Source organism: Coloeus monedula (genome assembly GCF_965178545.1).
Source record: "Coloeus monedula genome assembly, chromosome: W".
Taxonomy (NCBI): domain Eukaryota; kingdom Metazoa; phylum Chordata; class Aves; order Passeriformes; family Corvidae; genus Coloeus; species Coloeus monedula.
The window spans coordinates 9,566,905-9,593,832 of record NC_138821.1 but is presented as its reverse complement, the minus strand read 5'-3'; the positions used below and the strand labels follow the sequence as shown (position 1 = coordinate 9,593,832).

At 40.0% G+C, this 26,928-nt stretch overlaps 1 protein-coding gene across 2 annotated transcripts in view; it reads right to left on the bottom strand.

The window, feature by feature from the left end:
• Window positions 1-11,369: 11,369 nt before the first annotated feature.
• The window catches only part of LOC309584650 (zinc finger RNA-binding protein-like), a 65,275-nt gene continuing 49,716 nt past the window's right edge, over window positions 11,370-26,928 (bottom strand). For both annotated transcript variants that reach the window (XM_082300809.1, XM_082300810.1), the window contains exons 16-20: window positions 20,862-20,959; window positions 19,967-20,062; window positions 15,170-15,281; window positions 14,966-15,063; window positions 11,370-14,209 (exon numbers count right to left, since the gene is read on the bottom strand). In XM_082300809.1, coding sequence (XP_082156935.1) covers window positions 14,030-14,209; window positions 14,966-15,063; window positions 15,170-15,281; window positions 19,967-20,062; window positions 20,862-20,959 — 584 coding nt within the window. In that variant the 3' untranslated portion in view covers window positions 11,370-14,029. The remainder of the gene's footprint in view (window positions 14,210-14,965; window positions 15,064-15,169; window positions 15,282-19,966; window positions 20,063-20,861; window positions 20,960-26,928) is intronic.

The following is a 26,928-nucleotide window of genomic DNA, read 5'->3' as shown; positions in this document are numbered from 1 at the left end:
AAAACCCACTCGATGATTAACAGGGGATCACTCTGCACCTCATCCCATTGAAATATCAGCCCGTGAAGGTATGGCATTTCCCCTAATACAATAAATTGAAAAGACAGACCTGGGGTGCAGCGGTGTGCCTGCTGGGACGACAGCGCTTCCTGTACCTTACAGATGGACTGTCTTGCCTCCTCTGTTAGATGCCTGGGTGATGTGAGGTCATCTTTCCCTTGCAGAAGGTTGAACAGAGGAGCGAGATCTTCTGTCATCAGCCCTAGGAGCGGCCTCACCCAATTTATGATCTCACATAGCTGGTAGAGTTCCTGCAAGGTCTTAGGGTTATCATTAATTTTGACTTGTTGGGGAACCACAGTCTGTTCATGGATTTTCAGTCCAAGGTATTTAAATGGAGAAGTTTTCTGGACCTTTTCAGCTTGGATCTCAAATCCATTTGCCTCTAAGGCCTCGATTACCTTCCCCAATGTCCAGTCTAAATAGGATTGGTTAGGAGCGCACACCAAAACATCGTCCATATAATGGAGCACTATTGCCTTTGCTGCTAACTTTCTGATGGGGGACAGAATGCGGGCAACATACCACTGGCAGACGGTGGGTGAGTTTTTCATGCCTTGCAGCAAAACTCACCACTGGTAGCGCTGCATGGGAGCCTTTCGGTTGATGGAAGGTACCGAGAAGGCAAACCAAGGCGCATCGTCTGGGTGTAGTGGGATTTGGAAGAAGCAGACCTTAATATCAATGACTGCTACCTTCCACTGCCTAGGGAGCATGGAGGATGAAGGCATTCCGGGCTGCAGGGGTCCCATGTCCTCAGCGACTGCATTTATTTTCTGCAAGTCATGTAGGAGGTGCCACTTGTCTTTCCCCGGCTTTTTGATTACAAATACCAGGGAGTTCCAAGGGCTATTTGAGGGTTCAGTGTTACCCTTTTTCAATTGCTCCTCTACGAGTGTGGTGAGCACCTTTAATTTGTGTTTTTCCAAAGGCCACTGCTCCATCCAGATATGTTTGTCAGGGATCCAATTTAATTTCTGGAAGTGGCGCTCCACAGTGGTCTTTATTAAGAATTCTGGGGTTGAGATGGAATTTCGACTCGAGTCCCCCACTGGGACATAAGATCCCTGCCCCATAGTATGAACCCAGAGTTAATTACAAAAGGACGGACTGATGCTATCTGTCCCTCTGGACCCTCCATTTGGACAACTCCCTTGCTTCTCTGGGCAGATATAGATTCCCCCCACACCCGTCACGATACCTTCTGCCAGCTGCAGCTCCCAGTGTGACGGCCACTTGTGGGAAGAAATGACTGTCACGTCTGCTTCCATGTCCATCATTCCTGCCAGGCTGATGTCTGAGCCTTGGCGAGACAGTTTGCAATTAAGTTTGTCGTTCCCAACTACCTCAGCCCAGAAGACAGAGGGGCTGTAGTCCTGTGACGGACTACTGGGCATGAGAATAGCTTGGGCCACAACCTGGTTAGCAGCAAGAAAATAGGGAGGGTTAACACACTGGATGTTGACAGTAAACAACCCTTGTGGACCCACTTGAACAATTTCTGGTGTAACACAAATGTCAGCTGGTGAATGTACAACATCTTTGAACACAAGCAATATACAGTCTCTCAGCTTCTCGCAACTCATGACGATTCTCTGGGGTGTTACCGAGTCCATTTGAGTTGCAGTGGTCGTGGTAACCATTTTTCTGGTAGCAGTTTCATGATTTGTTCCCCCGCGTGGCCCTGCCAATCCCCGCGGTCCTGTCAGTTTTTTGGCTGCATCCCATTGGCGACAGGCGATGTCCTTTGCCCTGGGGAAACAGCTCGGGAACCCTGATTAATTGGAGCTGGGGCTCTGCAGTTCTGGGCTAAGTGCCCTGGTTTGCCACACCTGTGACAGACCCAATTAGCATTTCTTTTGTCCTGAGAGGCTGTAGTTTCAGCTGCGGCTGCAGTTCTTATTAAATTCCCCCTCGTTTTTAAATTGTGCTGGTTAATTGGCACTAATATCGTGCAAGCACGAATCATTTGGTTTAGGGTCGGTGGAGGATCGAATGGAAGACTCAAAATCACTCTTTTACAAGCTTCATTGGCATTAGTTTTTGCAATTTGCATTATATGTTCCTTTGTTTTCGGATCTTCTACTTGTCTCTCCACCACGAGCCTCAGTTTATCCACAAAATCAAAAAATGGCTCATTTTGCAGGTGCTGAATCTCTGTATAATTCAATTGCGGTGCTAATTTAGGGGGCATCATTAAGAATGCTTGCTCTGCCACTTGCTTTACAGCATTCAGGACTGCCTCTGGTGTGTTTTGAACCTGGTTCTGTGGCTTGGCCAACAACCCCTCACCAGTTAGGTGATCCATAGAAACCCCTGCATTGTTTGGATCCTGCAGTAAAATTGGGAGGACCTCTCCCAGTTGCTTTTTCTAACCTTCTTCCCACATTTGAAACTCGGATGGGGAAAGCAAGCAGGAGAAAATGCTTTTGAGGTTGTGCAGCAGCATGACTGTAGTGCTGAGGGTTTGTGGATACAAAAATGCTGCTAGCAAGGATTTTCTTGCTATTTTCTAAGCCCGTGAGAGACTTTTCTCTCTCACAGAAGAGGTAGCAGAGTTATGTAAACAACCAAACACCTGCAGCCTTGAAAAGTCTTGTTTATAGTACAGTAGAAAAATATTTTGACAATGGATGTTTTAGGGTTTTAGCCAATCACCCCAAGGGGTGGCTGATCCTTTGTCCAATTAGACTATGAAGAAAAAAGTCTATAAAAGAGTTTGCAAAATAATTAAATAAATCAATCTTGCTGCACAATTCCTGCCTGCTGGATCTTCTCTCCTCCTCCCTACGGCTGTGGGACGCAGTGATATACCCTAGGGCTGCGGTAATAAGGGTTATCCGCAGGAGGTTCTTAAAATACTGACTCTCCCTCTCAAAATCTTTCTGGGCTTTGCAAAGCTCTTTGAGCCCAGAAGGATCAAAAGGTTTCCATGTGGGATTATTGCCTGCTCTGTCATAGGTAACAGGAGCAGCAAAGGGGTAGGAGGGGGCTGAGGGGACTCCCAGACCTGATTTCAAGATGGCATCGGTTCTGGTTTCTACCCCATGGGAACTGGAAGGGGGGGCGTGGGAACCAGGAAGTCCTCCACAGGGGGTGGGATTGGAGGACAAGGAGGAGTGGTCACAGGATGGGCGGGGATTCCCGACGCAGGTTGCGGTACCCGACATGTGGGAGGAACCCGAAGACGTCCTGTCTAGGGGTGAGGATAGGAAAGGGTTGGGGGTAGGAGGGCAAAAGGGATTGTGGGAAAAAGAGGGGGGAGGGGTGGACTATGCCATGTGGTCTCTGCCATTATGTAGACACGTGGAGTGGGGGGGGATAATGGCGAATGGCATTTAGAACAGCTTTCTGGGCTTACAACTAGGGAAGAGGGCGAGGGATACGGGGTTTGGGTAGAGGTCGAGGCAGCTTGGCCAGGACGATCTTGACAGGGTGGTTGAAAAGACCAAGAAGGGTCAAGGAGGAGGTAGCAACCCTGTGCCTTTGAGCTTTTTACTCTTTTCTGTTTTTCCAACGAAGGGGAAGTGGGTTGAGGGATACGAGGAGAGGAAGGAGGGATACGAGAAGAACTGCGAGGGGATTTGTGCTTTTTCTTTTACTTTCTGGTCCATTTTATGTAAGTCTCGCAATACCAAAACTAAGGGGAGATATTTTTCTCCAGAGGTGTCTCCTTTCCGCTTTAAATCAGTAATTTTATCACCCACAGCCTGCCAGAAGGCAGGAGATTTTAAATTTGCGGGAGATGCTTGAGGAAGGTAAAAGAAAAGCCAGCAAACAAACTGTTTTAACAGACCCTTTGAAAATTTAAACCCACTGACTTCAAGGAATTTCGCAACTTGGAGAAAAACCTCTCTTTGAGGCTGAGAGAGTTTTGAACCCATCTCTCTCTCTCAGCCTCACTTCCACCTACCACCCTGTAGCGGGTTCAGTTCGAAAACCGGGCGGAAACACCAATTTAGTGTAGAGGTTTGGTCCAAAATACTCATTACTGTTTACCTTCTGTGAGATAAGAACTAGGAGAAAAGCAAAGCAGGCACAAAACTTGAAAGAATATATAGAAGTTTATTAATAGACCTAAAAGAAGGGAAAAAAAATAAAATCATACCACACCTTCAGAACACTTCTCCTCCCCCCACCTTTCTCCCTTCTCCCAGTGACAATGTAAAAAGACAACCCTTGAGATGTTCAGTCCATTTACCACTTCCATAATAACCTTGTTCAGTTCATTTAGGAAGAGGAGTCTCTCTTGCTCATGCTATGGAGACATTATCACAACGAGACAGCCGCCCGGGTTGCTTCTCTGCTCGCATCATGTGAGAGTCCCCTCCCACAACTTGCAGCTTTTCCCACAACTGCTTTCGAGGGTTCAATCTTGAGCTACTGGGGTACAATTTTAATGTTGAGCCGTTCAGAAACAAAAGGTCTCTTCACCCATCTCTAGGAGCATTTTCATCTCTATCTCTGGGACTATCTCTAGGAACAGAGGTCTTCTCCTTCCAATTGTAGCAAGACTCCTCATCGCTTCCATCTCTCCCTGTTCAAATTTCTCTTCAAATCACAGCTTCTTCAGCATTTTCTTGTTTCAGCACAGGTACTTTTGCTCACAAGTTGAATGCTCCACCCCCCATGCCTTCATGAAATTACAACGGGTACTCTGATATATCATAGTCCATCACCACCATAGCTTTGCAACAGAATTTCAGCTTTAAGCATCTCCTCTTCCTCCTCCCTCCGGTTTTCAGCTCTTCACAGCCCTAAAAGGGTTAATCTCACACGAGCCTCGCAGCTGGAATTTCGCTTATCGCTGTTGGTCACATGATCTTTGCCGGGCAGCAGGCAGCTTCAGCTGAATTCTTCAGCTGCACTGGAGAGGGGAGCCGGGCCGCGCCATCTGCACGTAGCAGGCCTGCGGGGGGGCCATGGGTGGAACAGGGCCACACGGCTCCAGGATGGCTGTGGCCCGGCCTGGCCCGACCCGAGCAGGTCCCAGCAGGGCCCAGCAGGGCCAGGCAGGGCTGCTGGGCCCTATACGGGCCCAGCCCAGGTACCAGTCCTCCGGCCGGAAGCAAGAGAGAGAGCTTCCCGGGGTTTGTCCATTCTTAAATGTGGACCATAGAGGTGGTCAAAATTCTAAGTGGCTAAAAAAATTGTCCATATTCAAACTAGCCAGCTGATAGGTTCTGTCAGGTCACAGTGGAAGCTGTAAGCACCTCTTTGCAAGAAAATCACTTCCAGGACTATGCTTGCTAACCCATGACAAAAGGAAAAGGAAAAGCAAAAGGAAAAAAAGAAACAAAAAAATCTCAGGTACCGGGGATACTCACACAAGTTTCAGTTCAGCACAAATCAGCAAAAATTCACAGTTGCAGGCATCCAGTCCCGAAACTAAAAACACGGGTGGAGTCCTCCGAATATCAGCTGCTCTCCGAGGTCAGTTCAGTGCAAAATCAGTGGGAGTTAGCAGATTTCTCTCAGGGCACCACTCCTAAAACAGAGCAGACTGCACCAAGAGGCGTCGGCAGCTCCAAAGTCGCTTCTTCTTGCTGTCCACCGACAGCCGTGACGTCACAGGGATCCACTTGCATGAGCCCCATGCTTGAATGCCAACCTAACGCAGTTCTGTGCTGGCTGCACGAGCTCTGGCATGCCCTTGATCAGAGAGAGTCCAGCTGCGTTACTTCTGTGCGTTGCAGAAGCGACCTCGGCATCAGGAAAGGCGCTGGCTGGGCACGCTCGCTGGCTTCTTTGCAGAGGAGACATGGCAGGAGCCGATGATATAGGCTGACGTTAGTTTGGAGATAAAGGGGTTCTGGTTTGGCTTCCAACAGGTTTATTGTCAGAAGTTTAGCAACCAGAACATGGCAATGATCTTAATCTTAATCCCGCCGAGAGGCTTTTCCCTCAGTTTTATAGGGGGTTTGAAAACCGCGGGGAAAGGGGAAAACAACCAATGAGTTACAAGGCAGGGGGAGGATACAATTCAACAAGAACCAATGGGGGAAACCGAGAGGCGGGAGATACAACAAAGAACCCATGAACAACCGAGTAAGAGAGAATTTTCCCTAACAGGGAAAGGCAACTACTTGGACCCGGGCGTAGCCCAGGGGGGATGCGGCTTAAGCTTCTGAGCCTCCCTTCGACCCATCCTCCAAGTCTGTGTCTTGGGGAAACTCGATCCACAGGAGGGCCTGGGATTGATTGGCATCTCACTGCCCCAGCCCCGCAGTGGGCTGGGTCATAGCAACACTGGGTGTGGGGACGTTCAAAAACTGGGAGATGCATTTAGCAAAAGCCACCTGGTTAGTTAATATCCGAGGCTCCACCAACTGAGCAGGCCCTGCCCAGTCTGAACCCCTACAGACAACAGATGGGGATAAGGTTCCAGTGGCACACGAGAGGTATGCTTGGAAAAACTGTTTGGGTTAATTCTGCCCCGAGCAAAGACAAACCCGTCTGTGGGGTGGTCTTCGCTCAGGGACCAGGTTGCACTTGGTGGGTAATGCAGAAAGATGGGGAAACCCGTTGTGTACCGCAAGGGGACCTAATTTTAAGTGAGAACTGTGTGTAAGGTGCTATTGTGTATATATGTATATATATCTGTAAGAGGGTATTGATTTGGGTATGATGTAGATGGTAATAGAATACGGGGTGGATTATGTCCTAATGTCTTGGGGTGACTTTATGATGTGTATCCCATATCGCTGCCCTATGCCCAGAAATTAATTTTTGTGCCTTTCTATGCCTTTAAACTGAGCCTGAGAGGGGGAAGGAAAAACTGAGCAAAACTTTTTCAAAGCAGTTTGCAACTTGTTCAAGGTCACACAGAGATAGAGACTTTTTTTTTCCATCTGTGGCAGGGGAGGGAGGAGGCACCCGGCTTGCTGCTGCCCGGTCAGCTTCTGGCCAGTTTTTCAGTTTCCTTTTCTCCGAAGAGAAACTGAGAGTTGAACTTTTTTCCTTTCCCTGGAATTTCAGATTTTCTCTTTTCTACTGGACTGCTTCAATATCAGAACACATCAGGAGGAATTTCCACCGGGCACAGAGGGCCTGGCCCTGGGCCAAGCCCCAGCTCCGAGGAGACCAAAGGGAGGACTCTGACACTTTCCCTGGGTTTTTTTTCCACAGAGAGAGATTTTATTATTTAGCATTATTTTCCTTTTCCCATGTGTTTGTTAAATAAATAGTTTTTATCTCCTTCACTTTCCTTCGAGGAAAATTTATTTTTTCCCGAACCTGGTGGGGGAGGGGTAGTGACCTGCCTTCTCTCAGAGGATATATTTCTAAATTTGGCCAAACCAGCACACCTAGATTACAATAATAGATGTGCCCACAAGCATGTATTCTATCACCATCTTCATGAGCTGTTAAAACCAGGTGGGGCACTGCTCCCTGCCTCCTCCCTCAAGACTATGTCCTATTAATGGCCCATCAGTGCCTTATCTCATGACTCATCATTCCATTGTGAGATGCTCCACCCAGAGGGAGGAACCAAGCATTCCATCCTGGATATAATCTAAGATTCCAAACACCACAGACACCCTTTCCACTGGATTTCCAGAGGACAAGAGCTACATACCGACCACTGGACCTTCTGAGGAAGACCAGATCTTTCTACACAGGATCACCGCTTCAACAGAACCACATCCATTCACTTCAGGAGGACTGCAGCCATCACCTTATCTGTAGGAGCTTGGGTGGGTCGGACGGTCGGGACGGATGGAGACGAGACATCTCTGAAGTCTGATCTTGGAACATGCGGTTTATTGCAAAGGGCGTGGGTACAGGGGCACTGCTTAGAGCTGCCAGCCGCAGCTCGGAGCAGGCCCAAGAGAGCAAGAGTGTAAAAGTAAGAGCAAGTAGGTAAGAGTGGAGTAAGTAGAGTGGAGAGGAGGTAAGTAAGAGAGTAAACGGGTAAGGGAGTAAGTAGAGTGGAGTGGTTGTGAAGTCCTCGTTACAATACAATAAATCATCTTCTGTACTGAATATTCTAATTTTCACTAGCTAATCTAATACAAGATACAAATCCTATAGCATTTACATACAGCCTATAAGAATTGTTATATTACCATAGAGTGTTACATCTTAACTCCTAAAAACTACTCTTTGGACCCCTTCTGCTGAGCTAGTAGTGTCTGCTCTGACCCTTGGACCTGCCTGCAAGCAGAGGGTATTGTTCAATCAAAAGGGGATTACCTTCAGTTGGCTATACCATTGTTTTCCAGTTGTTCAGTAACTAAGACTTGGTATCTCAAAGGTGGCCTTCATTTCGATGTCGCTTATAGTTTTCATATTCCCAAAATCTTTTGTCAGGCAATCATATTTATAAGGCTTTCCTGTTTCATCTTCCCCAACACTTATCAGACTGCTACTGCTACCCTGACTAACAGGGTCAGGTAGTACCTGACTGTCGGTTTAAATCAGTTTTTTTCCCTGCCTTGTTTTATATATATATATATATATATATAAAGAACTGTTATTCCTATTTCCCATATCTTTACTGTCACAGGCAAAACAGACTCAACTTGGGAAAATTAATTTATTACCAATCAAAACAGAGTTGGATAATGAGAAATATAAACAAATCTTAAAACAACTTCCCTCAACCCCTCCCTTCTTCCAGGGCTCAACTTCACTCCCAATTTCTCTACCTCCTCCCTCCAAACAGCACAGGTGGATGGGGAATGGGATTACAGTAATGACATTAATCACACATTATCTCTGCCTCTCCTCCCTCCTCATATTCTTCCCCTGCTCCAGCATGGGGTCTCACCCACAGAAAACACTCCTCCACAAACTTCTCCATTGTGAGTCCTTCCCACAGGCTGCGATTCTTCAGGAACTGCTCCAGGGCGAGTCTCTTGCACAGGGTGCAGTCCTTCAGGAACAGGCTGATCCAACATTGGGTCCCCTGCAGAGTCACAAATCCTGCCAGCAAACCTGCTCCAATGTGGTCTCCTCTCTCCACAGTCACAGGTCCTGTCAGGACCCTGCTCCAGCACAGGCTCTCCACAGAGTCACAGCCTTCTTCAGGCATTCACCTGCTCCAGCATGGGGTCCTGCATGAGCTGTAGGTGGATCTCTGCTCCACTGTAGACCTCCACAGGCTGCAGGGGAATCTCAGCTCTGGCACCTGGAGCACCTCCTCCCACTCCTTCACTGACCTTGGTGTCTGCAGTTGTTCTTCTCACATATTCTCACCCATCTCTCCCCCAGCTGCTCTTGTGCAGCAGTTTTTCCCCCTTCTTAAATATGCTATCCCAGAGGTGTTGCCATCATTGCCAATTGGCTTGGCCTTGACCAGAAGTAGGTCCATCTTAGAGCCGGCTGGCATTCACTCTATTGGATACAGGGGAAGCTTTTGGCATCTCCTCACAAAAGCCACTCCTGTAGCTCCCTCCCCCCTGCTGTTAAAACCCTGCCATGCAAACCCATTATAAAGGGGCTGGCAGATATGGGTCTGAGCCTTTGAGAAATCTGTCCCTTTTTTTTATTTGGGGGGGCAGCAGATGGACATGACACAGCATATAAAATAGCAGTAAACCTCTGTATTTATGTACCTTAATCTCTTCTATATTGTTCTCACTTGCATTGTTAGCAATGCAACTCAGCATACTGTCTTAGTGAGAAAACATTACCTTGTATAACCAGCAAATTAATGACAAACCTAAATGTATGCCAGAAGTTGTCTCTAATAAGGGTGTCTTACATATTCTGAACATAACTCTTCCTAATCATATACATACAATTAAGACAAACACGATGCTGCACGCAGAGAAGAAAAAAAAATTACACAAGGAGCAAGGTTTGCAATTCTCATGTAGAAACAAAAGGCTTTGTGTCTCCCCTTTAATGATAAAGTAACCTTTTACTGTAGAAAGTGTGTTTTATTTTCTCTTGGTCAGCTATTCAATTCTGAAATCTTGTTTTTTTAAATATAGGAAACTTCTAAAATTGATAGAGATTTCTTGATACCATTCTATGGGGTTTTTTTTGGATTTAGGATATCAATCTCAAATAGGATTAATGTAGAATATATGTATAAATATTTAAGCTAGGCTGAGCCTCTAAAAGCTGATAGGACTAAAACTATCCTGCAATGAATGAATCACTGGCTTCAGAATAAATATTAATGGCCCTGGCTTTGCAAAATAGTTTAGGAAAACATATGTATCAAGGACTACAACCCTTAATGAGGAACTTTGCTAATGCAGATATGCTAAGGCTACATTAAGTGTGAAAGTGTGCACCATGCAGGTTAAAAATCCCCATCGATAACTGCCAACCAGGTATCCATGAAAACCATTGAACTTTACCCTGTTAGGAACTTTACACATGCCACATACTGTTAGGGCAGCAGTTCTTAAAATGTAAACTCTAAACCAACAGAAAGCAGTTCAATAACTTCAAATTTTTTCAATACTAGGAATATATATACATGTGGACTCGATGATCTAAGAGGCCTTTTAACCTTAGTGATTCTATGATTTGCACATTTTCATAAATCTAAATGAGAAAATGGAACAAAATTGGAGAACACAAATCAACAGATATTAACAGAATTAAGCCTGATTTTTATTTGGATGTAAATCAAAACCATTGTGATAACACTGTTGATGACACTCCTTAAATTTTTTTCCTCCTCAAAAGACTAGGTGTCTTTCATTTTAAAAAGGTTGAGAAATATCACAGTACAGGAAAAAAGAATGCTTAAGAAGATTTAGAAAAGTATCTCTCAGAAGAAATCTAATTTGCCTAGGAAAGCTCTGGCTTACAGCTTTCAGAGGGAAAAAAAACCCACATAGTAGGAAAAAACAACAGATTGGAAATTATGCCTCCCAATTTCTTTTTTTTCCCCCCTCTCTATTACTAGTGGTATGCTGATAAAATCTATTTGGGTAGTGCAAGCAAGTCTTTTTTAATAAAGAAATGAATTTGGCATTGCATGAATTCTTCACTGACTCATCATCACCAGATATTCGACAAGCAACAAAAATGTTAAATATACATGAAAATTGTTGTGGGAATATTTAAAGTTGATTCCAACTCTCAGAAAGTTGCTAGGTACAATTTTAAGTACTATTAAATCACTTCTGAGTAGTGAAATAGGTCTAAAAATAGAAGCAGCAAATGAATCCATCACATTCAATAGCTCCATAAGGTTAACAATTCATATAGAATTCTATAATAGGGCAAGAAGTTGATGGAATGTATCCAACAGACTTGCATTTCTACCAATGCCTCTACAGGAACCCATGTGAAACCACAATGCTCACAGACAGGACATACTTAAAGACTAGGCAGACAAGTCAAAGATTGAAAATACTTCAAAACAGAACAGCTCTCATTTCACTAAATTGTTCTTCTAAAGTGAGCACTGAGGGGAAAATTCTTGCTGTGTACATTTCTCTTTTGTGTATTATGACTATAGCGTCTGGCACTTTGACATTTAACACACAGCATTGCTGAATAAGAAAGGCAAACACTGTTTATTAGTAAACCACTAGCATTACCAAAACATAGGGTATTAAAATGGTTACTTGTTTGTAAATTGATTACTTGGTCTTAGCTTTATCTTCCTAAGCACACAATGTAATATTTAAAAAGAAAGCTCACGCTGTACTTTTTAAAACCTTGTTTTTCCATTATTCTTAACTTAACAAGAATCAGAAGTTACATAGTTAAAATAGCCCATTGAAATGGGCAGGTAAAACAGAAATTAACTGCAAATTCACTCTTCACCACACAGCGCAAAAATCATAGTCACAGCTTCATATTTAATGTGGAATCACTTTAAGTATACAATAGTTCAAAAGATCCAGAAACTGGTTAAGAGTTAAAAGCCAGTAGAACAAAACCACAGAAAATCCAAAATACATCTTTGACCTTTTTAATCCTAAATTTTAGGGTCAATCACATGCCCAAATAAACACGTTTGCTTTATGAAGAAAGAAACTTTGGTATGGAGTTGAACTAGCCACATGAGTAACACCTGTAGTTTTCAAAACAAACAGTAATGGCTAATTAGACACCATGGCAGCAAGATATTCCTCTTAACAAACCAACCAACCAACCAACCAACCAAAAAATCCCAAACAACCAAAAACCACCAACTAAGAACAAGCACATGCTTGGAGCCACATATCAAGGCTAGACAAAAGAAACTAGCATAACCCTTTTTTAAAGTAATTTTAAAGCATGCATTAATTATTGTATTTCTGATGCTGAAATTGGCAAGAAATCTTTCCTGCAATGAGAAAGCCTTCCTTTTATTTGCTAACCACTAATAACCACTCCTTTTAAAACTGCACTCTAATGCTTGAAGAACACTATTAATATATTTCCTTAAGATTCTCTCTATTTTTCTAAAATACTGTATATTTCTATTTTACAGGCCCATGCTGTTAGTAGTAAGCATTGCAAACAAAAACATCCCCCCTACTCCAAAAGGTATTTATTAAAAAGGTCAAAGATAAATTCAACCTCAAAATGGAACAAAAAGGTTTTTAAATTGTACCAGAAATAACAAATGATCTTTGTAATGTGTGATAGACTCCTACAGCCATCAATAGGTACCAGAATGCTAGTCTATGTTTATCTGTGAGATTTATGGGTTTGCAACAAAGCATAATACACACTGAACAGAATGAGGGAAACTTCAGTTTCAAGTGTATAATGAATTTTAGCAATTTAATACATTTTAGCTTTTAGTTGCATATTCCACAGTAGTGCTGTGACAACAAATCATACCTGTGTACCAGAGTATACATCAACAGTATGGTGTAACATTACTACACCACTGCTATATTTAGCTTTTTGAAAGAGACATAAGCATACATCAAACAATTTTCAGGGTTATTTTTTCCCTTTGATAATGTTCACTTTTTCAACAATACTTCACTTTTTAAAATTTGAATTACTGGAAAAAAATCACTGAGAGTTTATACAGAAATAGCTATAAGGAATACCCTTACAGGCACTGATATGACAAATGTTTATTTTAAGGGCTGAGAGGCATTAATATCAACAAAGTGGACTGAAAAGAATTACTAACTTTGTCTAAATGGGAAATGCCTGCTTCTGCTCGTATGTTGAAAAAGGAAATTCAGAAAATTATATTTTGATCTTGCTATGTCACAAAGTCAATCATAGAAAGACCTACGCATTTAACCTAAAATGATCATTTTAAATGCCCTTATATTAAAAAAACCCAAAACAGCATGCAAAACTTCGATCAATTATGCAGCTGCTTTAAAACTGTTGCAAGACCATACTGTATATATTAGCTTTTATACTGCTAATACACAACTAACAGCAAAGTTGATTAGATTAACAAAAATTAGTCTTAATTACACCTTTATATCACACTAAAGAGACAAATGCCAAAAGATTGGCAAAAAACATTTAATTCTGAGCACTCAAATGGCAGGATAATTGTGTTGCAACCCCTTCACATTTAGGAAAACAAAAGCAAAAACATAATCCTGCAGTCTCACTTTACAAAATTAAGTTCTGTAAAATATTAATTGGGAGGGCAACAGTTTATGCTAAAACAATGCAACTTATACAACTAGCATCAAAGGCAAACAAAAAAACCTTCTAAATAAAAAAAAATAATCAAAATACACATAGGAACAGAAGCACAAACGCTGCATTAAATACAGTCAAGATAAAACAATGCACAAGAGAGCTAGCAACACATTTAAAGAAAATGTAATGAGGAAAAAACTTAACACTGTTTTTTCCAATGACAGAGTTTCCATTTGCAGTCTTTCCTTCCATAATCTGTCTGATACAGTATATCATTAAAATATTCAGAATCTCACAGAAGAGCTATATTTTTCTCTTCCAAATCTAATTACTGAGTTGGTTTTGGATATTTTAAACATACATTATTACATCCATTTAAAAGCAAGGCAACAAATGGACCTTTTATCACCTTCAATTTTAGCACTAATGACAAACATTTTTAAAAGTTATCATAATCTTTTTTGTCTTTTTTTCCCTCTGCTTCAAATCCATCAACCCCATCACTGTCCCTTCTTCTTTTACGATTATTATGGATGTTGAAGCGTTGATTCATCTGTGGTAATGGATCCATTCCTAAAACTTTGTGTATTTGACGGAATGCAAGGAGTCTCAGCGCAAACTAGAAAAAGGATAGAAAGAAGATATTTCTGTTAGAAACAAATGTCAATTTAAAATACTTTATCAAACAATTAATGAAGAACATTAGTGGTATATGATATTATCCTTAGACCTTATTATCCTCTCTTCCTTCCCCCAACAAAGTCAACACAATAAAATGTGTATGTCCCATTTGCTACTTCTATACAAAAGACAACATATTAACTTAAAAATAATATACATGTGTTTTAACTGCTGGACTTGCATTGAAGCAGCCAAGGCTTGTCGTGTGTCCCAATATGCATTAGTAATCTTTAGCAAAAGGATCGAATGAAGAGGTAGGGGCAGTAAACTCTTAAGCTGCAAGCATGAATAGCCAATACTGTAAGTAGATACAATAAATATTAAAATTTAAGCTTGCACAGATTTATAAAATATTAAATGCCAATGCAATTTTAAATCTAATAACATACTACTGTAGAGTAAGCATCTTTATGGAGATATATATATATGTAGATGGGAGTGCTTCAAACTTTTCAGGAAAATATATTAATTTTAGTACAAAAATGAACACTATTATACATTCTCTTTTGTGCCATTTTTATTGCCTAGCTTAAGACTGATCATTTGAAAGACCAGACTATATTCTAAGAAAAGAAAATTCATGTCCACCGTATAGCTTCATTAATAAAAACAACAAAAACCCCCCAAATCAACCAACCACCCACCCAAAAAACTATCCATCAAATTTAGTTACTTAACACATACTTTTCCTTACCTGTGCACTTGAAGTAATATCCTCTCGTTGCTGATCTGTCATTACAGCAAGTGTATCAAAAGGATCTTTCTCACAAGGGTCCAGAAGGCCAGGACCACCTAAAACAGGCTAATTAGTAGCACATCTCTACCTTATTTCAATCAAGATTACAGATTTTACATTACTTAAACATAAGTATACAGACACTGATCAAATGCAACTTGCCTTTAAGGATGATTCCTGAAGATATACACTCAAAAACTCTTCTTAGTGCATCCCCAGGACTCTGTGGTCCAGTAGCACTGCTAATTGCTTTTTCCACAAGCAACTCCATAGCCTAAAACAATAAGAAAATCCAGCCAATTTAGAAGACTGATTTTAAAAAAAGTTACTACTGTTGTTCAATACAGAACTTTTGATACTGAAATTTTGAAGGATATTACACATCACAGAACACTTTCAGTTAAAATGAAAAAAAAAATCAATGTTTTTTAACAATTAATAAAAAGAAAGCTACTGTAAGATTAACACTGAGTATTGAATACTGATATGCTGCTTCTCATGACAAGTTGTCCAAAGTTTTTCTTAGAAATTTATACAGTAGTAGCCTACTTGGAGAACTTGTCCAGTCATTTTTTGAGAGCATAAAACATGGTGGGTCACTGGAATCTGTCAGCCACATGAATAAACAGCATACAGTATGAAATTATGAATTTGATTCATCTAATGAAATTACCAGGATGCTACAGAGAAATTATTTTTTTTCTACAAGAATACAGAAACTTAAAGTATCCAAAATTTAATGACCTTTTAACATTTAAGTAGTTACTAGTTCTTCAGTTTCGCAAAACTGAAGTTCACTGCAATTTTTTTCCTGGATATAGGCTAACACTAACTTAGATGTTAAACAAGTGTAAAAAAGACCTTGATGATAAACAGGTATTCTAAAATTTACACATTTTTTTAATGTGAATATTTCCTTTGTTTACCTTTATTAGACACTATTTTTTCCATTAAAAAAAAAACCAATAAAAATTTTTGCAAAAGTAAGCATTAAATGGATGTTTCAATACCACCTCCTTGGCAAGATTTATTTTCAAACAATATGTCTCCCTTGTTTTTTGGTGGGATTTTTGGGAGTTTGTTTTTTGGTTCCTCTCCCAAGTTTACAGTTGCTCTAATGTTGCCTTCTATTTCTATTTTCCAAGAATAAATATCCATTCTAATACATGCAAGTAACTACAGGCAGTGCTGATTACAATAATTCACTAAGGCTGCCTATTTCTTTCTATTTTAGCTCAATTTAACTGACAAATCTCAATTCTTGAGCATGGTATTTTGGTACTTACACTGTATCAGTCAGGATCAAGATTTTGAGTTTTAGAAACAACAATTTAGTTGTTTTCAAGTATGAAGCAAAATACAGCAGGAAAGAAAAGCAGATCACATTATGGCATTTATTCAAGTCTAGTTCTTTTGGATCCTCATATAATACACTAAAGTCTTCAACTTAATCATAGCAAAATGTGAATTATGATGCCCCAGTGTTTATGTGCACAAAAGGCTAGATTTCAAGTTTGGAAAATAAAAATAAATCAACCTTGAATATTGGTTCCTTCTAACTTGTAGGAACTTGACACAATTCTTCTAACTTAGTTTTTATTTCTAGGTATATAAAGAGACTGATACAAATGTGTGTTTAGATTTCCTAATATTTCATATTATTAAAACTACTTAGACTCTTTTTCAAAAGCTCTGGCATCTCTGGCTTGTAACAGGCTTCTAGCATACAGGTCAGCAGAAGTTGTGTGTCCAGAAAAATATATTTCTTCAATCTACAAAATTTCATCTGCAACTGTCAGAAATTATATATATTTAAAATCTGTCTTTTTCTTTTTTTTTTTTTTTCGGTCAGTAAGACTTTGCCAACAGGCCAAAAGAACAACTGAATACACAAACTTCAATGGTGATTCATGGCACTGGCAATGCATTGGGTACCAAGAGTGTTACTGAACAATTTAAATTTCTTTAATAAGAAGTCTATGCAGCAGTGGGGGAAGATGTTGGAAAATTATTGTAACTTTAGCACAATAATTTATGATCCCTATATTTGTGGTTAATCCTTAGTTTTGTACCAAACAGTGCTTAGTGCAAATACCAGAGATTAATGTGGCCTTGTGTTAACTCCCTACATCTGTGACTAGCAAGTCTTGTGCCAGCTAATGCTTCCTTGTTTACTTCTATCAGTGATTAATATGTATTAGCTGATATCTTAGTTTTGAGAACAAGGATTGTGTGTCAGAGCAAAGAATGATAAGAGAAGTACATTATGACCTGACAACATATTTGAGATACTCTCAAAGAGAAAAGATTCATCAGAAGATCTAGAACCATATCCAAACAAGTCCATGGAAATAATTAGCATATATGTATGTATTCAGGAAATGTGATTAATATGTATTAGTTTCAGGAATATAACCTGGTCTGTTAGGTTGCTGCTCATGCATGCTTTGAGGAGAATCCCCCATGCATCCAGTGCTGCTAATAAAGTAATGTTGCCTTTCTAACCTAGCAAATTGGTTGGAGAGTTTATTTCCCATTTTTTGGAGACAAGAGCAAGACAGGAAGCACTTTTAGAGAGAACTGAGACACACCTAGGCCTGAAATCTCTCATGAAATCCTCATAGGCAAACTCAGGAAGTATGGACTGGATAAGTGGACAGTGAGGTCTATTGAGAACTGGCTGAACGGCAGATCCCAGAGGGTCGTGATCAGGGGCACAGGGTCTAGTTGGAGGCCTGTCACTAGTAGTGTCCCCCAAGGTTCTATACTGCACCCAGTATTGTTTAATGTGTTCATCAAGGACAAAGGGGCAGATGCCTCCTCAGCAAATTTGCTGATGACAAAGCTGGGAGGAGTGGCCGATACCCCTGAGTGCTGTGCTGCTCTTTAGAAGGACCTCAACAGGTTGGAGAGATGAACAGAGAGGAACTGCCTAAAATTCAACAAAGGCAAGTGCAGGGTCCTGCACCTGGGGAGGAATAACCCCAGGCACCAGTACAGGCTGGGGGTGACCTGCTGGAAAGCAGAGCTGCAGAGAAGCACCTGGGGATCCTGGCGGACAACAAGCTGTCCATGAGCCAGCAGTGCCCTTGTGGCCAAGAAGGCCAATGGGATCCTGGGGTGTCTTAGGAAGAGCATTGCCAGAAGGTCAAGGGAGGTGGTCCTGCCTTTCTACTCAGCCCTGGTGAGGCACATCTGGAGTGCTGTGTCCAGTTCTGGGCTCCTCAGTACAACAGAGACATGGAGCTCCTGGAGTGGGTCCAGCAGAGGGCTACGAAGTTGATCAAGGGTCTGGAGTATCTCTTAAAAGGAAAAGCTGAAGGAACTGGGCCTGTTCGGCCTTGAGAAGAGGCAACTGAGAGGGGACCTCATCAATGTCTATAAGTACCTAAAGGGTGGGTGTCAGAGGATAGAGCCAGGCTCTTCTCAGTGATGCCAACCAACAAAACAAGAAGCAGTGTGCAGAAACTGACGCACAGGAAGTTCCACCTGAATATAAGGAAGAACTTCTTTATTCTATGAGTGACCGTGCACTGGAACAGGTTGCCCAGAGAGGTTGAGTAGTCTCCCTCACTGGAGATATTCCAGATCCATCTGGATGCAATCCTGTGCCATGTGCTCTCAGATGACCCTGCTTGAGCAGGGAGGCTGAACCAGATGACCCACTGTGGTCCCTTCCAACTTCACCCATTCTGTGATTCTGTGACACATTGCTTCATACCTCTCTTCCCTTCTGTCTGTGCCTTAGAACAGATATTATGAGAAATAAGAAGCAATATTCCTTGTTCTTCATCTATGTGCCTGCTGTGTGTTGCAATATTTTAAAGGATGCTTTTCTAAAAATATGTCTGGGTTTATTCTTTGCCTACTTAGTAAGCAATATTGAGGGTACTTACATACTTCTGAGCTTCTGTTAAACTATATTTGTACAGTATATCTTTCATGAGGTATAGCACAGAAATTGGAATTTTTTTTTTTTTACTTTAAATATTTTAAAAAGCAGAAATAATTGCTCCACATTTTTTCCGGTCGGCAAGCTTATTACAATTGTAAAACATTTCTCATTGAAATAATGCCAACTATTATAACTGTCTTGACAATGTTAGCACTCTTCCTGCCAAAACTGAAAAGTCTACATTAGGAAGCAGCACAGCGCAACAGGATTTGGTCTATGAAACAAAACAGTCAAAGTTGAATTTACCTCCACATATATATGCTTCAGAGATTTTGTTTCAAACTAACTTTGTCCAGTCAACAGATTGAACATTTATTAATATTTGGAACACAAGTTGCACTCCTGGAGAGCATAATTTAAGATAGTCAATGTAAAAGAATGCTCCAAAACCACTCAGCTGCAAGAATTGAGATAGGTAACCAGTTACAACCTAGAGATGTGTCTAAGTGACACTGATTAAAATGCCAATGGTGACACATCCACAGACTAGTACTGTGGTATTTAATCTTGCAGAAACAATATATTAATGATTGCAGGAATTGCTGTGATTTATTTTTTTAAGTAGCCTTTCTGTTATCACAGAGCTATCTGGGCACAGCTGACATTATTTTCAATCAGTTTCAGTAAAGTCCAAGCAATTCAGAGTAGGTTGTAAGAAAAAAATAGATTCTTTTATACAGAGTAAAGAAAAAAATACTAAAATATAGAATAAGAATGCTACCCTCAAAGAATTCTAAACAAGAAGAAAATTTCTTTTGAAAAAAGTTTTCAGCTCCACATGGCAAAACCACAGAAAATTAAATTTTTAGAGGTAATCTGGATCGTTTGTTGGGGAAAACCAAAAAACCAACCAACCAACAAACCACCCAAGCAAAACCCTACATTACTCCTTCAAAAAACCTAAATTTTAAAACTGTAGTAATACGTTCCCATGTTTTATTTGCAGTGGATTATAAAAAATACAATGTGCATTAAAAAGGCTCATTCAAAAGAACATTACTCACCCAGCTTGGAAAATCAGACCAAGTTGGAACCCGCTGACAGAGGTCACGAAGAATACGTATGATAACCACACAGGACTGCAGACCATTAGCTCTAGCCTTGAGAGCAATACAAAACCAAATTAATCCCAGCATCTACAGCAAGTAGGATTTGTTGAAAGACTAAAACACCGCTGTTCAATGGAAGCTCAGATACAAGACTGAAACAAATCATTCTACAACTTTATTCCAAGAGCTGCCATTTACAGCAGTATTTTATACAGGGTTAGTAATTTAAGGTGATAGAAGTCAGAGTGCACAGGTTATACAAGAATAACATTTCTTGATCCCCTATACACTTTGACCTATGTTCACCTGCAACAATAAATACAGTATTTTTCTATATTAGAAATAAAAATAAAGATCTAAGAAATAGGTATAGAGACTGAAAGGTCAAGGGAATCTGTTTGGTTTCTTTATTGTGCCTTTGCCAGAATGTAAAGTCACTAAACCAAACAGTTGCTTCTTGCCTTTCGTTCCCTACACTTAAAGAAATAGGAAAAAAGTCTTAAATCTAAACACAAAGCTTTAAACACATATTCCATTATTTAAAGCAAAGTTACTCTGCAGCCTTATGGAATACATAACAAATATACAACGTATGATCACCCCAAGTGAGTCAATCTTTCAACATTGCCTTCTCGATGACCAGAAAAAGAAAAAAAGGTCAAATGAGCAATAACTGCATAAAGCAGTTCCTCCCTACTCAACCTTCTACACTTAAATTCAGGGACCAGAAAAATATTAAGTATTATTAGCATGAACAACACTGAGTGTTTTCACACAGTTAAACATTTATATTGCAACTGAACTAATCTCTCATAAGGCTACAAGAAGAAAATAAAATTATGTTCCGAACCTGGAACCACTTAGCGTGGCGTAGAGCAGCCAGAGCGTCAAGGCATTTTTGCCTGTCCAAGACGTCCGGTGGGTCTTTCACCATACCCGAGGTTACATCTAAAATGGATTGAATTGGCAAAATGCAGTGAGGAATGGGTGTTTGACCATTTAAAGCAGCTTCAATGTCACACATGCCATTTAAAGCTTACATCCTTGAACAACAAATGTAATTGCTCAATAAAAGTCATTCAATTAGTATTAGGGCATTAACCCAGTATGAAGATTGTAGAATCATATTAAACTTTAGCTGTCAGGTTATTTTCAAACGCATTGCAGATTATGCAATACATAGTACTTCTTTCTTTAAGCTAATACTGGAAAAACATATATCCCCTAAAATTAAATAGCTAAGGAAGAATGGTTGGACACAGTGCACCAGCACAGAGACCACAAGACAGAAGGAACACTAAAAATTCACTTTAACAAAGTAGAAATAGTCACACTTAGTTTCATGAAAATTTTCATGGTCACATGCTATTTGGGACCTACTCTTTTTAAGAAAAGCTAAGTATATTAACAAAAAAAACCCACTTAAAAGCACTAGATATTTTGTAATGTTATTTTTATCATACCTTAAACTTAAAATGGAAATTATTTTGCATTTAAAAAAACTGACTAAAGGAATGTGAAATGCTCTTCAGTTTTAAGAGTCCCATTACTTTTTAATATCCTCTCTTATAATAAAAATTCCTCAGCCCTTGATATATGTGCTCCAATACCATTCAGGATGCAAGCAAGGATCTGAAAAGGGACTGCTTTACTTATGATTCAGCAAGAAAAAGAAAAGCCAAAAAAAGGAAAAACCAAAGCAGACTATCTGTATGAAGAGCCAGAAGGAGAATCTGGGGAACTACAGGCCTGTCACCCTGACCTTGGTACCAAGAGAATGTCATGGAGCAGATCATCTTGAGTGTCATCATGTGGCACATACAGGACAACCGGGGATCAGGCCCAGCCAGCATGGGTTTAGGAAAGGCAGGTCCTGCTTAAATGACCTTATCTCCCTCTATGACAGGGTGACCCACTTAGTGGATGAGGGAAAGGCTGGGGATGTTGTCTACCTAGACCTAGTAAAGCCTTTGACACCATTTCCCACAGCATTCTCCTGGAGAAACTGGCTGTCCATGGCTCAGACAGGTGCACTCTTTCTTGAGTAAAAACCTGTCTGGACAGCCAGGCCCAGAGTGGGGGGGAATGGAGTTACATCCAGCTGGTGGTCAGTCACTAGTGGGGTTCCCCAAGGCTCAGTACTGGGGCCAGTCCTGTTTAATATCTTTATCAATGATGTGGATGAGGGGATTGAGTGCACCCTCAGTAAGTTTGCAGATAACACCAAGTTGGGTGGGAGTGTTGGTCTGCTCGAGGGTAGGAAGGCTCTGCAGAGGAATCTGGACAGGCTGGTTTGATGGGCCGAGGCCAATGGTATGAGGTTCAACAAGGCCAAGTGCCGGGTCCTGCACTTGGGTCACAACAACCCCACGCAGCACTACAGGCTGGGGGGAGAATTGGCTGGAAAGTTGTTTGGCAGAAAAGGACCTGGGGGCAATGGTTGACAGCAGCTGAACATGAGCCAGCGTGTGCCCAGGTGGCCAAGAAGGCCAATAACATCCTGGATTGTATCAGAAATAGTGTGGCCAGCAGGGCTAGGGAAGTGATTATCCCTCTCTATTGGGCACTGGTGAGGCCACACCTTGAATCCTGTGTTCAGTTTTGGGCCCCTCAAAACAAGACAGACACTGAGGTGCTAGAGTGTGTCCAGAGAAGGACAATGGAGATGGTGAAAGGTCTAGAGCACAAGTCCTATGAGGAGCGGCTGAGGGAGCTGGAGGTATTTATCCTAGAGAAAAGGAGGCTCAGGGGAGACCTTATCACTCTCTACAACTACCTCAAAGGAGGCTGTAGCCAGGTGGATGTTGGTCTCTTCTCCCATGTAGCAAGGGATAGGACAGGAGGAAATGGCCTCAAGTTGTGCCAGGGGAGGTTTAGATTAGATATTAGGAAAAATTTCTTCGTGGAAAGGGTTGTCAAGCATTGGGAGAGGCTGCCCAGGGAAGTGGCTGAGTCACCATCCCTGAAGGGATTTAAAAGAAATGTAGATGTGGCACTGTAGATGCAGTGGACTTGGCAGTGTTAGTTTAATGGTTGGAGTTGATGATCTTGAAGGGCTTTTCGAACCTAAATGATTCTATGATTCTATTATTCTAAAATATGCTAGATCTTTTATATTTAAATGTTCAGAAAAGGATTAATTACAAAGCAGATTGCTTTGTTACCAAAATGGAAAAGACCACAAGGCCCTTTTGGAAATGGTTTAAATCAATGAAACTGGAACCACTGAACAATATGAAATAGTACCTTCAAGTTACTTTAAAAATTGTAGGGATATAATGTAACGATCACTTTTTAAAGTATTTTGTTTTACTAATTATGAAAATGGCTGTTGTGACTAGTGACAAAGTATACTGGTAGCATAACTGGTGATACACCAGACAAGATGAAAGAAAAAGCCTTCACTCAATGGCATTCATTTCACAGGAGCTGGCTGAATGGAATATAGTTTACTCCAGCAAGATATAAAGTTAGGTAACTCCGAGAATAGAAGTTATATATATTGTCTCATGAAACATGCCAGAAAGTAGGGATGCTGCAGAGAGACAGACCAGAAACCACCTATTTATACACAAATGCAAAATAAATAGTAGGATACTTTAAATAGTAGGATACTTTAGAGAGAACTAAAAAGCCATGAATGAACATGGTGCTATAACTTGGCAAAACTTAAATCCAAAATACTCCATTCAGATTTGGGCATTTTTTTATAGGATAGTCCCATTGCTCTGCACAGGGCTAAAAGGAGGAAGATTTCAAAATAAGAACAAAGCTAAGAACATAGGTATCATCTCAAACAGATGTTTAAACTTATGGACTATATGTTAAAGTGGAAAGAAGAATAACTGCACCAACAAGGTATTTACAGAGCAAATGAAGACATTTAAAGTGGCATTTAATTTAAAACAAAACTCAAACTGACACCTATATACAAGAGGGGTGCCAGGTAAGATAACAGATGAAACAAGTAAAACTTGGGTATAAAAAGACAAGGAATACATTTAGAGTAAATGCACAGCAGGAAAATAAGAGGCAAAATAAGGTTGAGAAATTAAAAATGTGTCTCTTCTGTCTAGTAGCCTAATCAGTCCGTTTTTTGCAGCCTTTTAAAACTACTATGCAAATAGATTATACCGTGCAAACTTTTATCACAATAACTCAGTACATAATTTGAAACTCCAATTATTTCTAGCTCCAAAAAACTTCAATTTGGAAAATAATTTTACTAAAAATAATTACAGCTTAAGTGCACAGAAGAGAATCGTACTCAGTGCTGGAAATGTCAATCTAAAATGTGCCACTACTAGGTATCATATGAATATCCTTGAAACACAAAAAGACTAAGCCAGAAGTTGTAAGACACCTAATTGCACTGAGAATACATTGACTGGAAAAAAATGTATCAAGGAAACTCTTGTAATACTTAATCTGTGAATTTTTGCATCTGTTTTACATTTCAGGATTAACCCCTTAAATAGTCTTTAACTAAATTCAGATGCCTAACCTACCACCTTGTTAAGCTAAGACAAAAAAAGTTGAATTAATTTACAACACACAAGCATGAATTCTTACCCTATATAACTTAATTTATTACTACCCTAAATATAAGGGGTTAATCTTCAGTTAGACATGCTGTGTCCACACTACTTCTTCATTAAAAGTTAACAGGCGTATCCAATTTTACTAAGTTTTATTATGCAAAATACATTTTACCCAGTCAACTATTTGAAAACTAGTGCGAACACTGCTTAATTCTAGGATAGAGACAAAGGCAAAAAGAAAAAACCCCAAAGTAACAGTAGGTGCTAGGACTATGCATCCAAACCCCTCCTTTGTAAAGTATGGCAGGTGTGACACTGAGCTTTAGAAAACCTTGGTCAAAAATCCTTCCGATGTCTTGGCAGCAACCCCTGACAGGAATCAAGACCCTCTGCTAGAAAGCTTTGGACTGGGGCTGTTAGCTAAGGATAAAAAAAAAAAGACACACGTACACATATATATATATATATATATGCTTTTATAAATATGTACACTTTGCTGAAGGAAAGACTCTACAGCTGGGTTAGAGCCCTTTGAATATATCAGATTTGGTAAACTGTCAAATGCACAATACTGTAAGGAACAGTAGCTATGTGGTTAACAATTTTATTTCACACTGGTTTTGGTTTGGGTTTTTTTTAGCCTTTTATCATGTAATGGGATTATTACACATCAAACATGTTTCTATTCCACATGCGAGTCTCAGTCTCATCTTTACTCAAACTGCAGGCTAAAAATAAAAAAAAACTTTAAACCATTGTAAGACACAGAGCATGAGGAGCTGCAGTAAGAAAAAACACAAACACATACTATTACTCTGCAGCAAATAAGCAGAAGTCTTCATAAGAAGGCCTTCTTTGCTGCAATAATTTGCAATTCAGTCTTCTGTTTGCTCTAGCTTCAAAAGTGAACTTTTTATACTGCTCAGTGTCTTGAAAAGAAATCTAACTTGATTTTGCTTGCCTAGAGGCAGTACTCCAGCAGTGAATAAACTCATTTTAACTCAAGTGTGGGTCAGACAAAAGTATAGATTTGTTTCCTTTAGGTGGCATAAATTAAGGGATTGATCATAATAATTTGAAATTTGTTTTCTTTTTAGTCTACATCATAGAATTTTAGGCCAGAAAATGGAAATTTAGTATTGTGGCAGGATCAGTATTGTACCTTTTCACAGTATGTTAATAAATGAACATGGTGTTTAAGGTTAATTTCATTTAATGCTTAATGTAATTTAATAATCAAATATTTTAAAGCATTCTTTATGAGCTTAAATAATACATGAAGTCTGATTCAGCACAGACAAATTAAAAGTCATGTTACACTTAAGATTTTCAAAAAACAAGTAAACTGGTTGGGTGTGACAGTATATGTACAAAGACTTTATAACTAGGAATAATATGTAAAGCTCAAAAATCATGTACAAAGCACTCTTTAAGACTCTTCAGAAGTCATCCAAACTAGAGAATGTATCTTGACATTTTTCTTTCTGATTATGTAGGATGACTTTGTTAACACAGCTTGCTTACAATGCATTAGTCATAGCTACAGAACATTTACTAATGCAATATAAAAATCTCAAGTAATTTAGAGGACATGTAATGATAAGATGAAATAAAAAAAGTCTCTGTGGCTTATATAAATACATATATACACAAGCACAAGTATACATACATACAATTTTTTTCAACCTGCATAGGAGAAGTGTTAAGACAGCCTCAGATTTGCTATACGTAGGTTCACTGTCAAACACCAGAACCCTGTTTGCCATGATCTCTTTCAACTATGAAAATACAGGATTAAAAGGAAACAAAAGTTAATTTTATCTGACCCATAAACAAAAGGAACCAATGTACTGTAGATATTAATCATGCTTGTTGGCTTAAAAGCTTTTAAAGCTTGGAAAGCATTACAAAACAGACCATAAAGCAACATTGCTGGCACCAGAGAAACTGTGAACTTCAGAAATGTAATTTTATTTACAAACTCCACTTTCTGCTACAGCTGAAACGACAAAGCCATTTATTTTCCTAGTCTGAGTTTGCCAGTCTGATAGAAGACTGGTTGCAATATCAGGAGCCTAAATATATTCAAAAATCACTCCAGACCAAAAAGCAACCTCAGAGTGCTGGAAAAAAATTACATCTTATTTTAAAATTATAAGCACTGTTACCATCAAAAATATTATAAAAGTAAATTTTAAGTGGTGCTGCTATTTGGAATATGTAAATGATGGTAATACTGATCCAGCTAAAACTTGAAAATGTGATCTTTCTTTTAGGACAGGACTGCATTAGAAAGCCAGTTTATAGCCACTTGTTATAAAATACTTAGTTTTCCATATAATTTTATAAGAGAGAGAAAAAATAAATCAAGTTTGT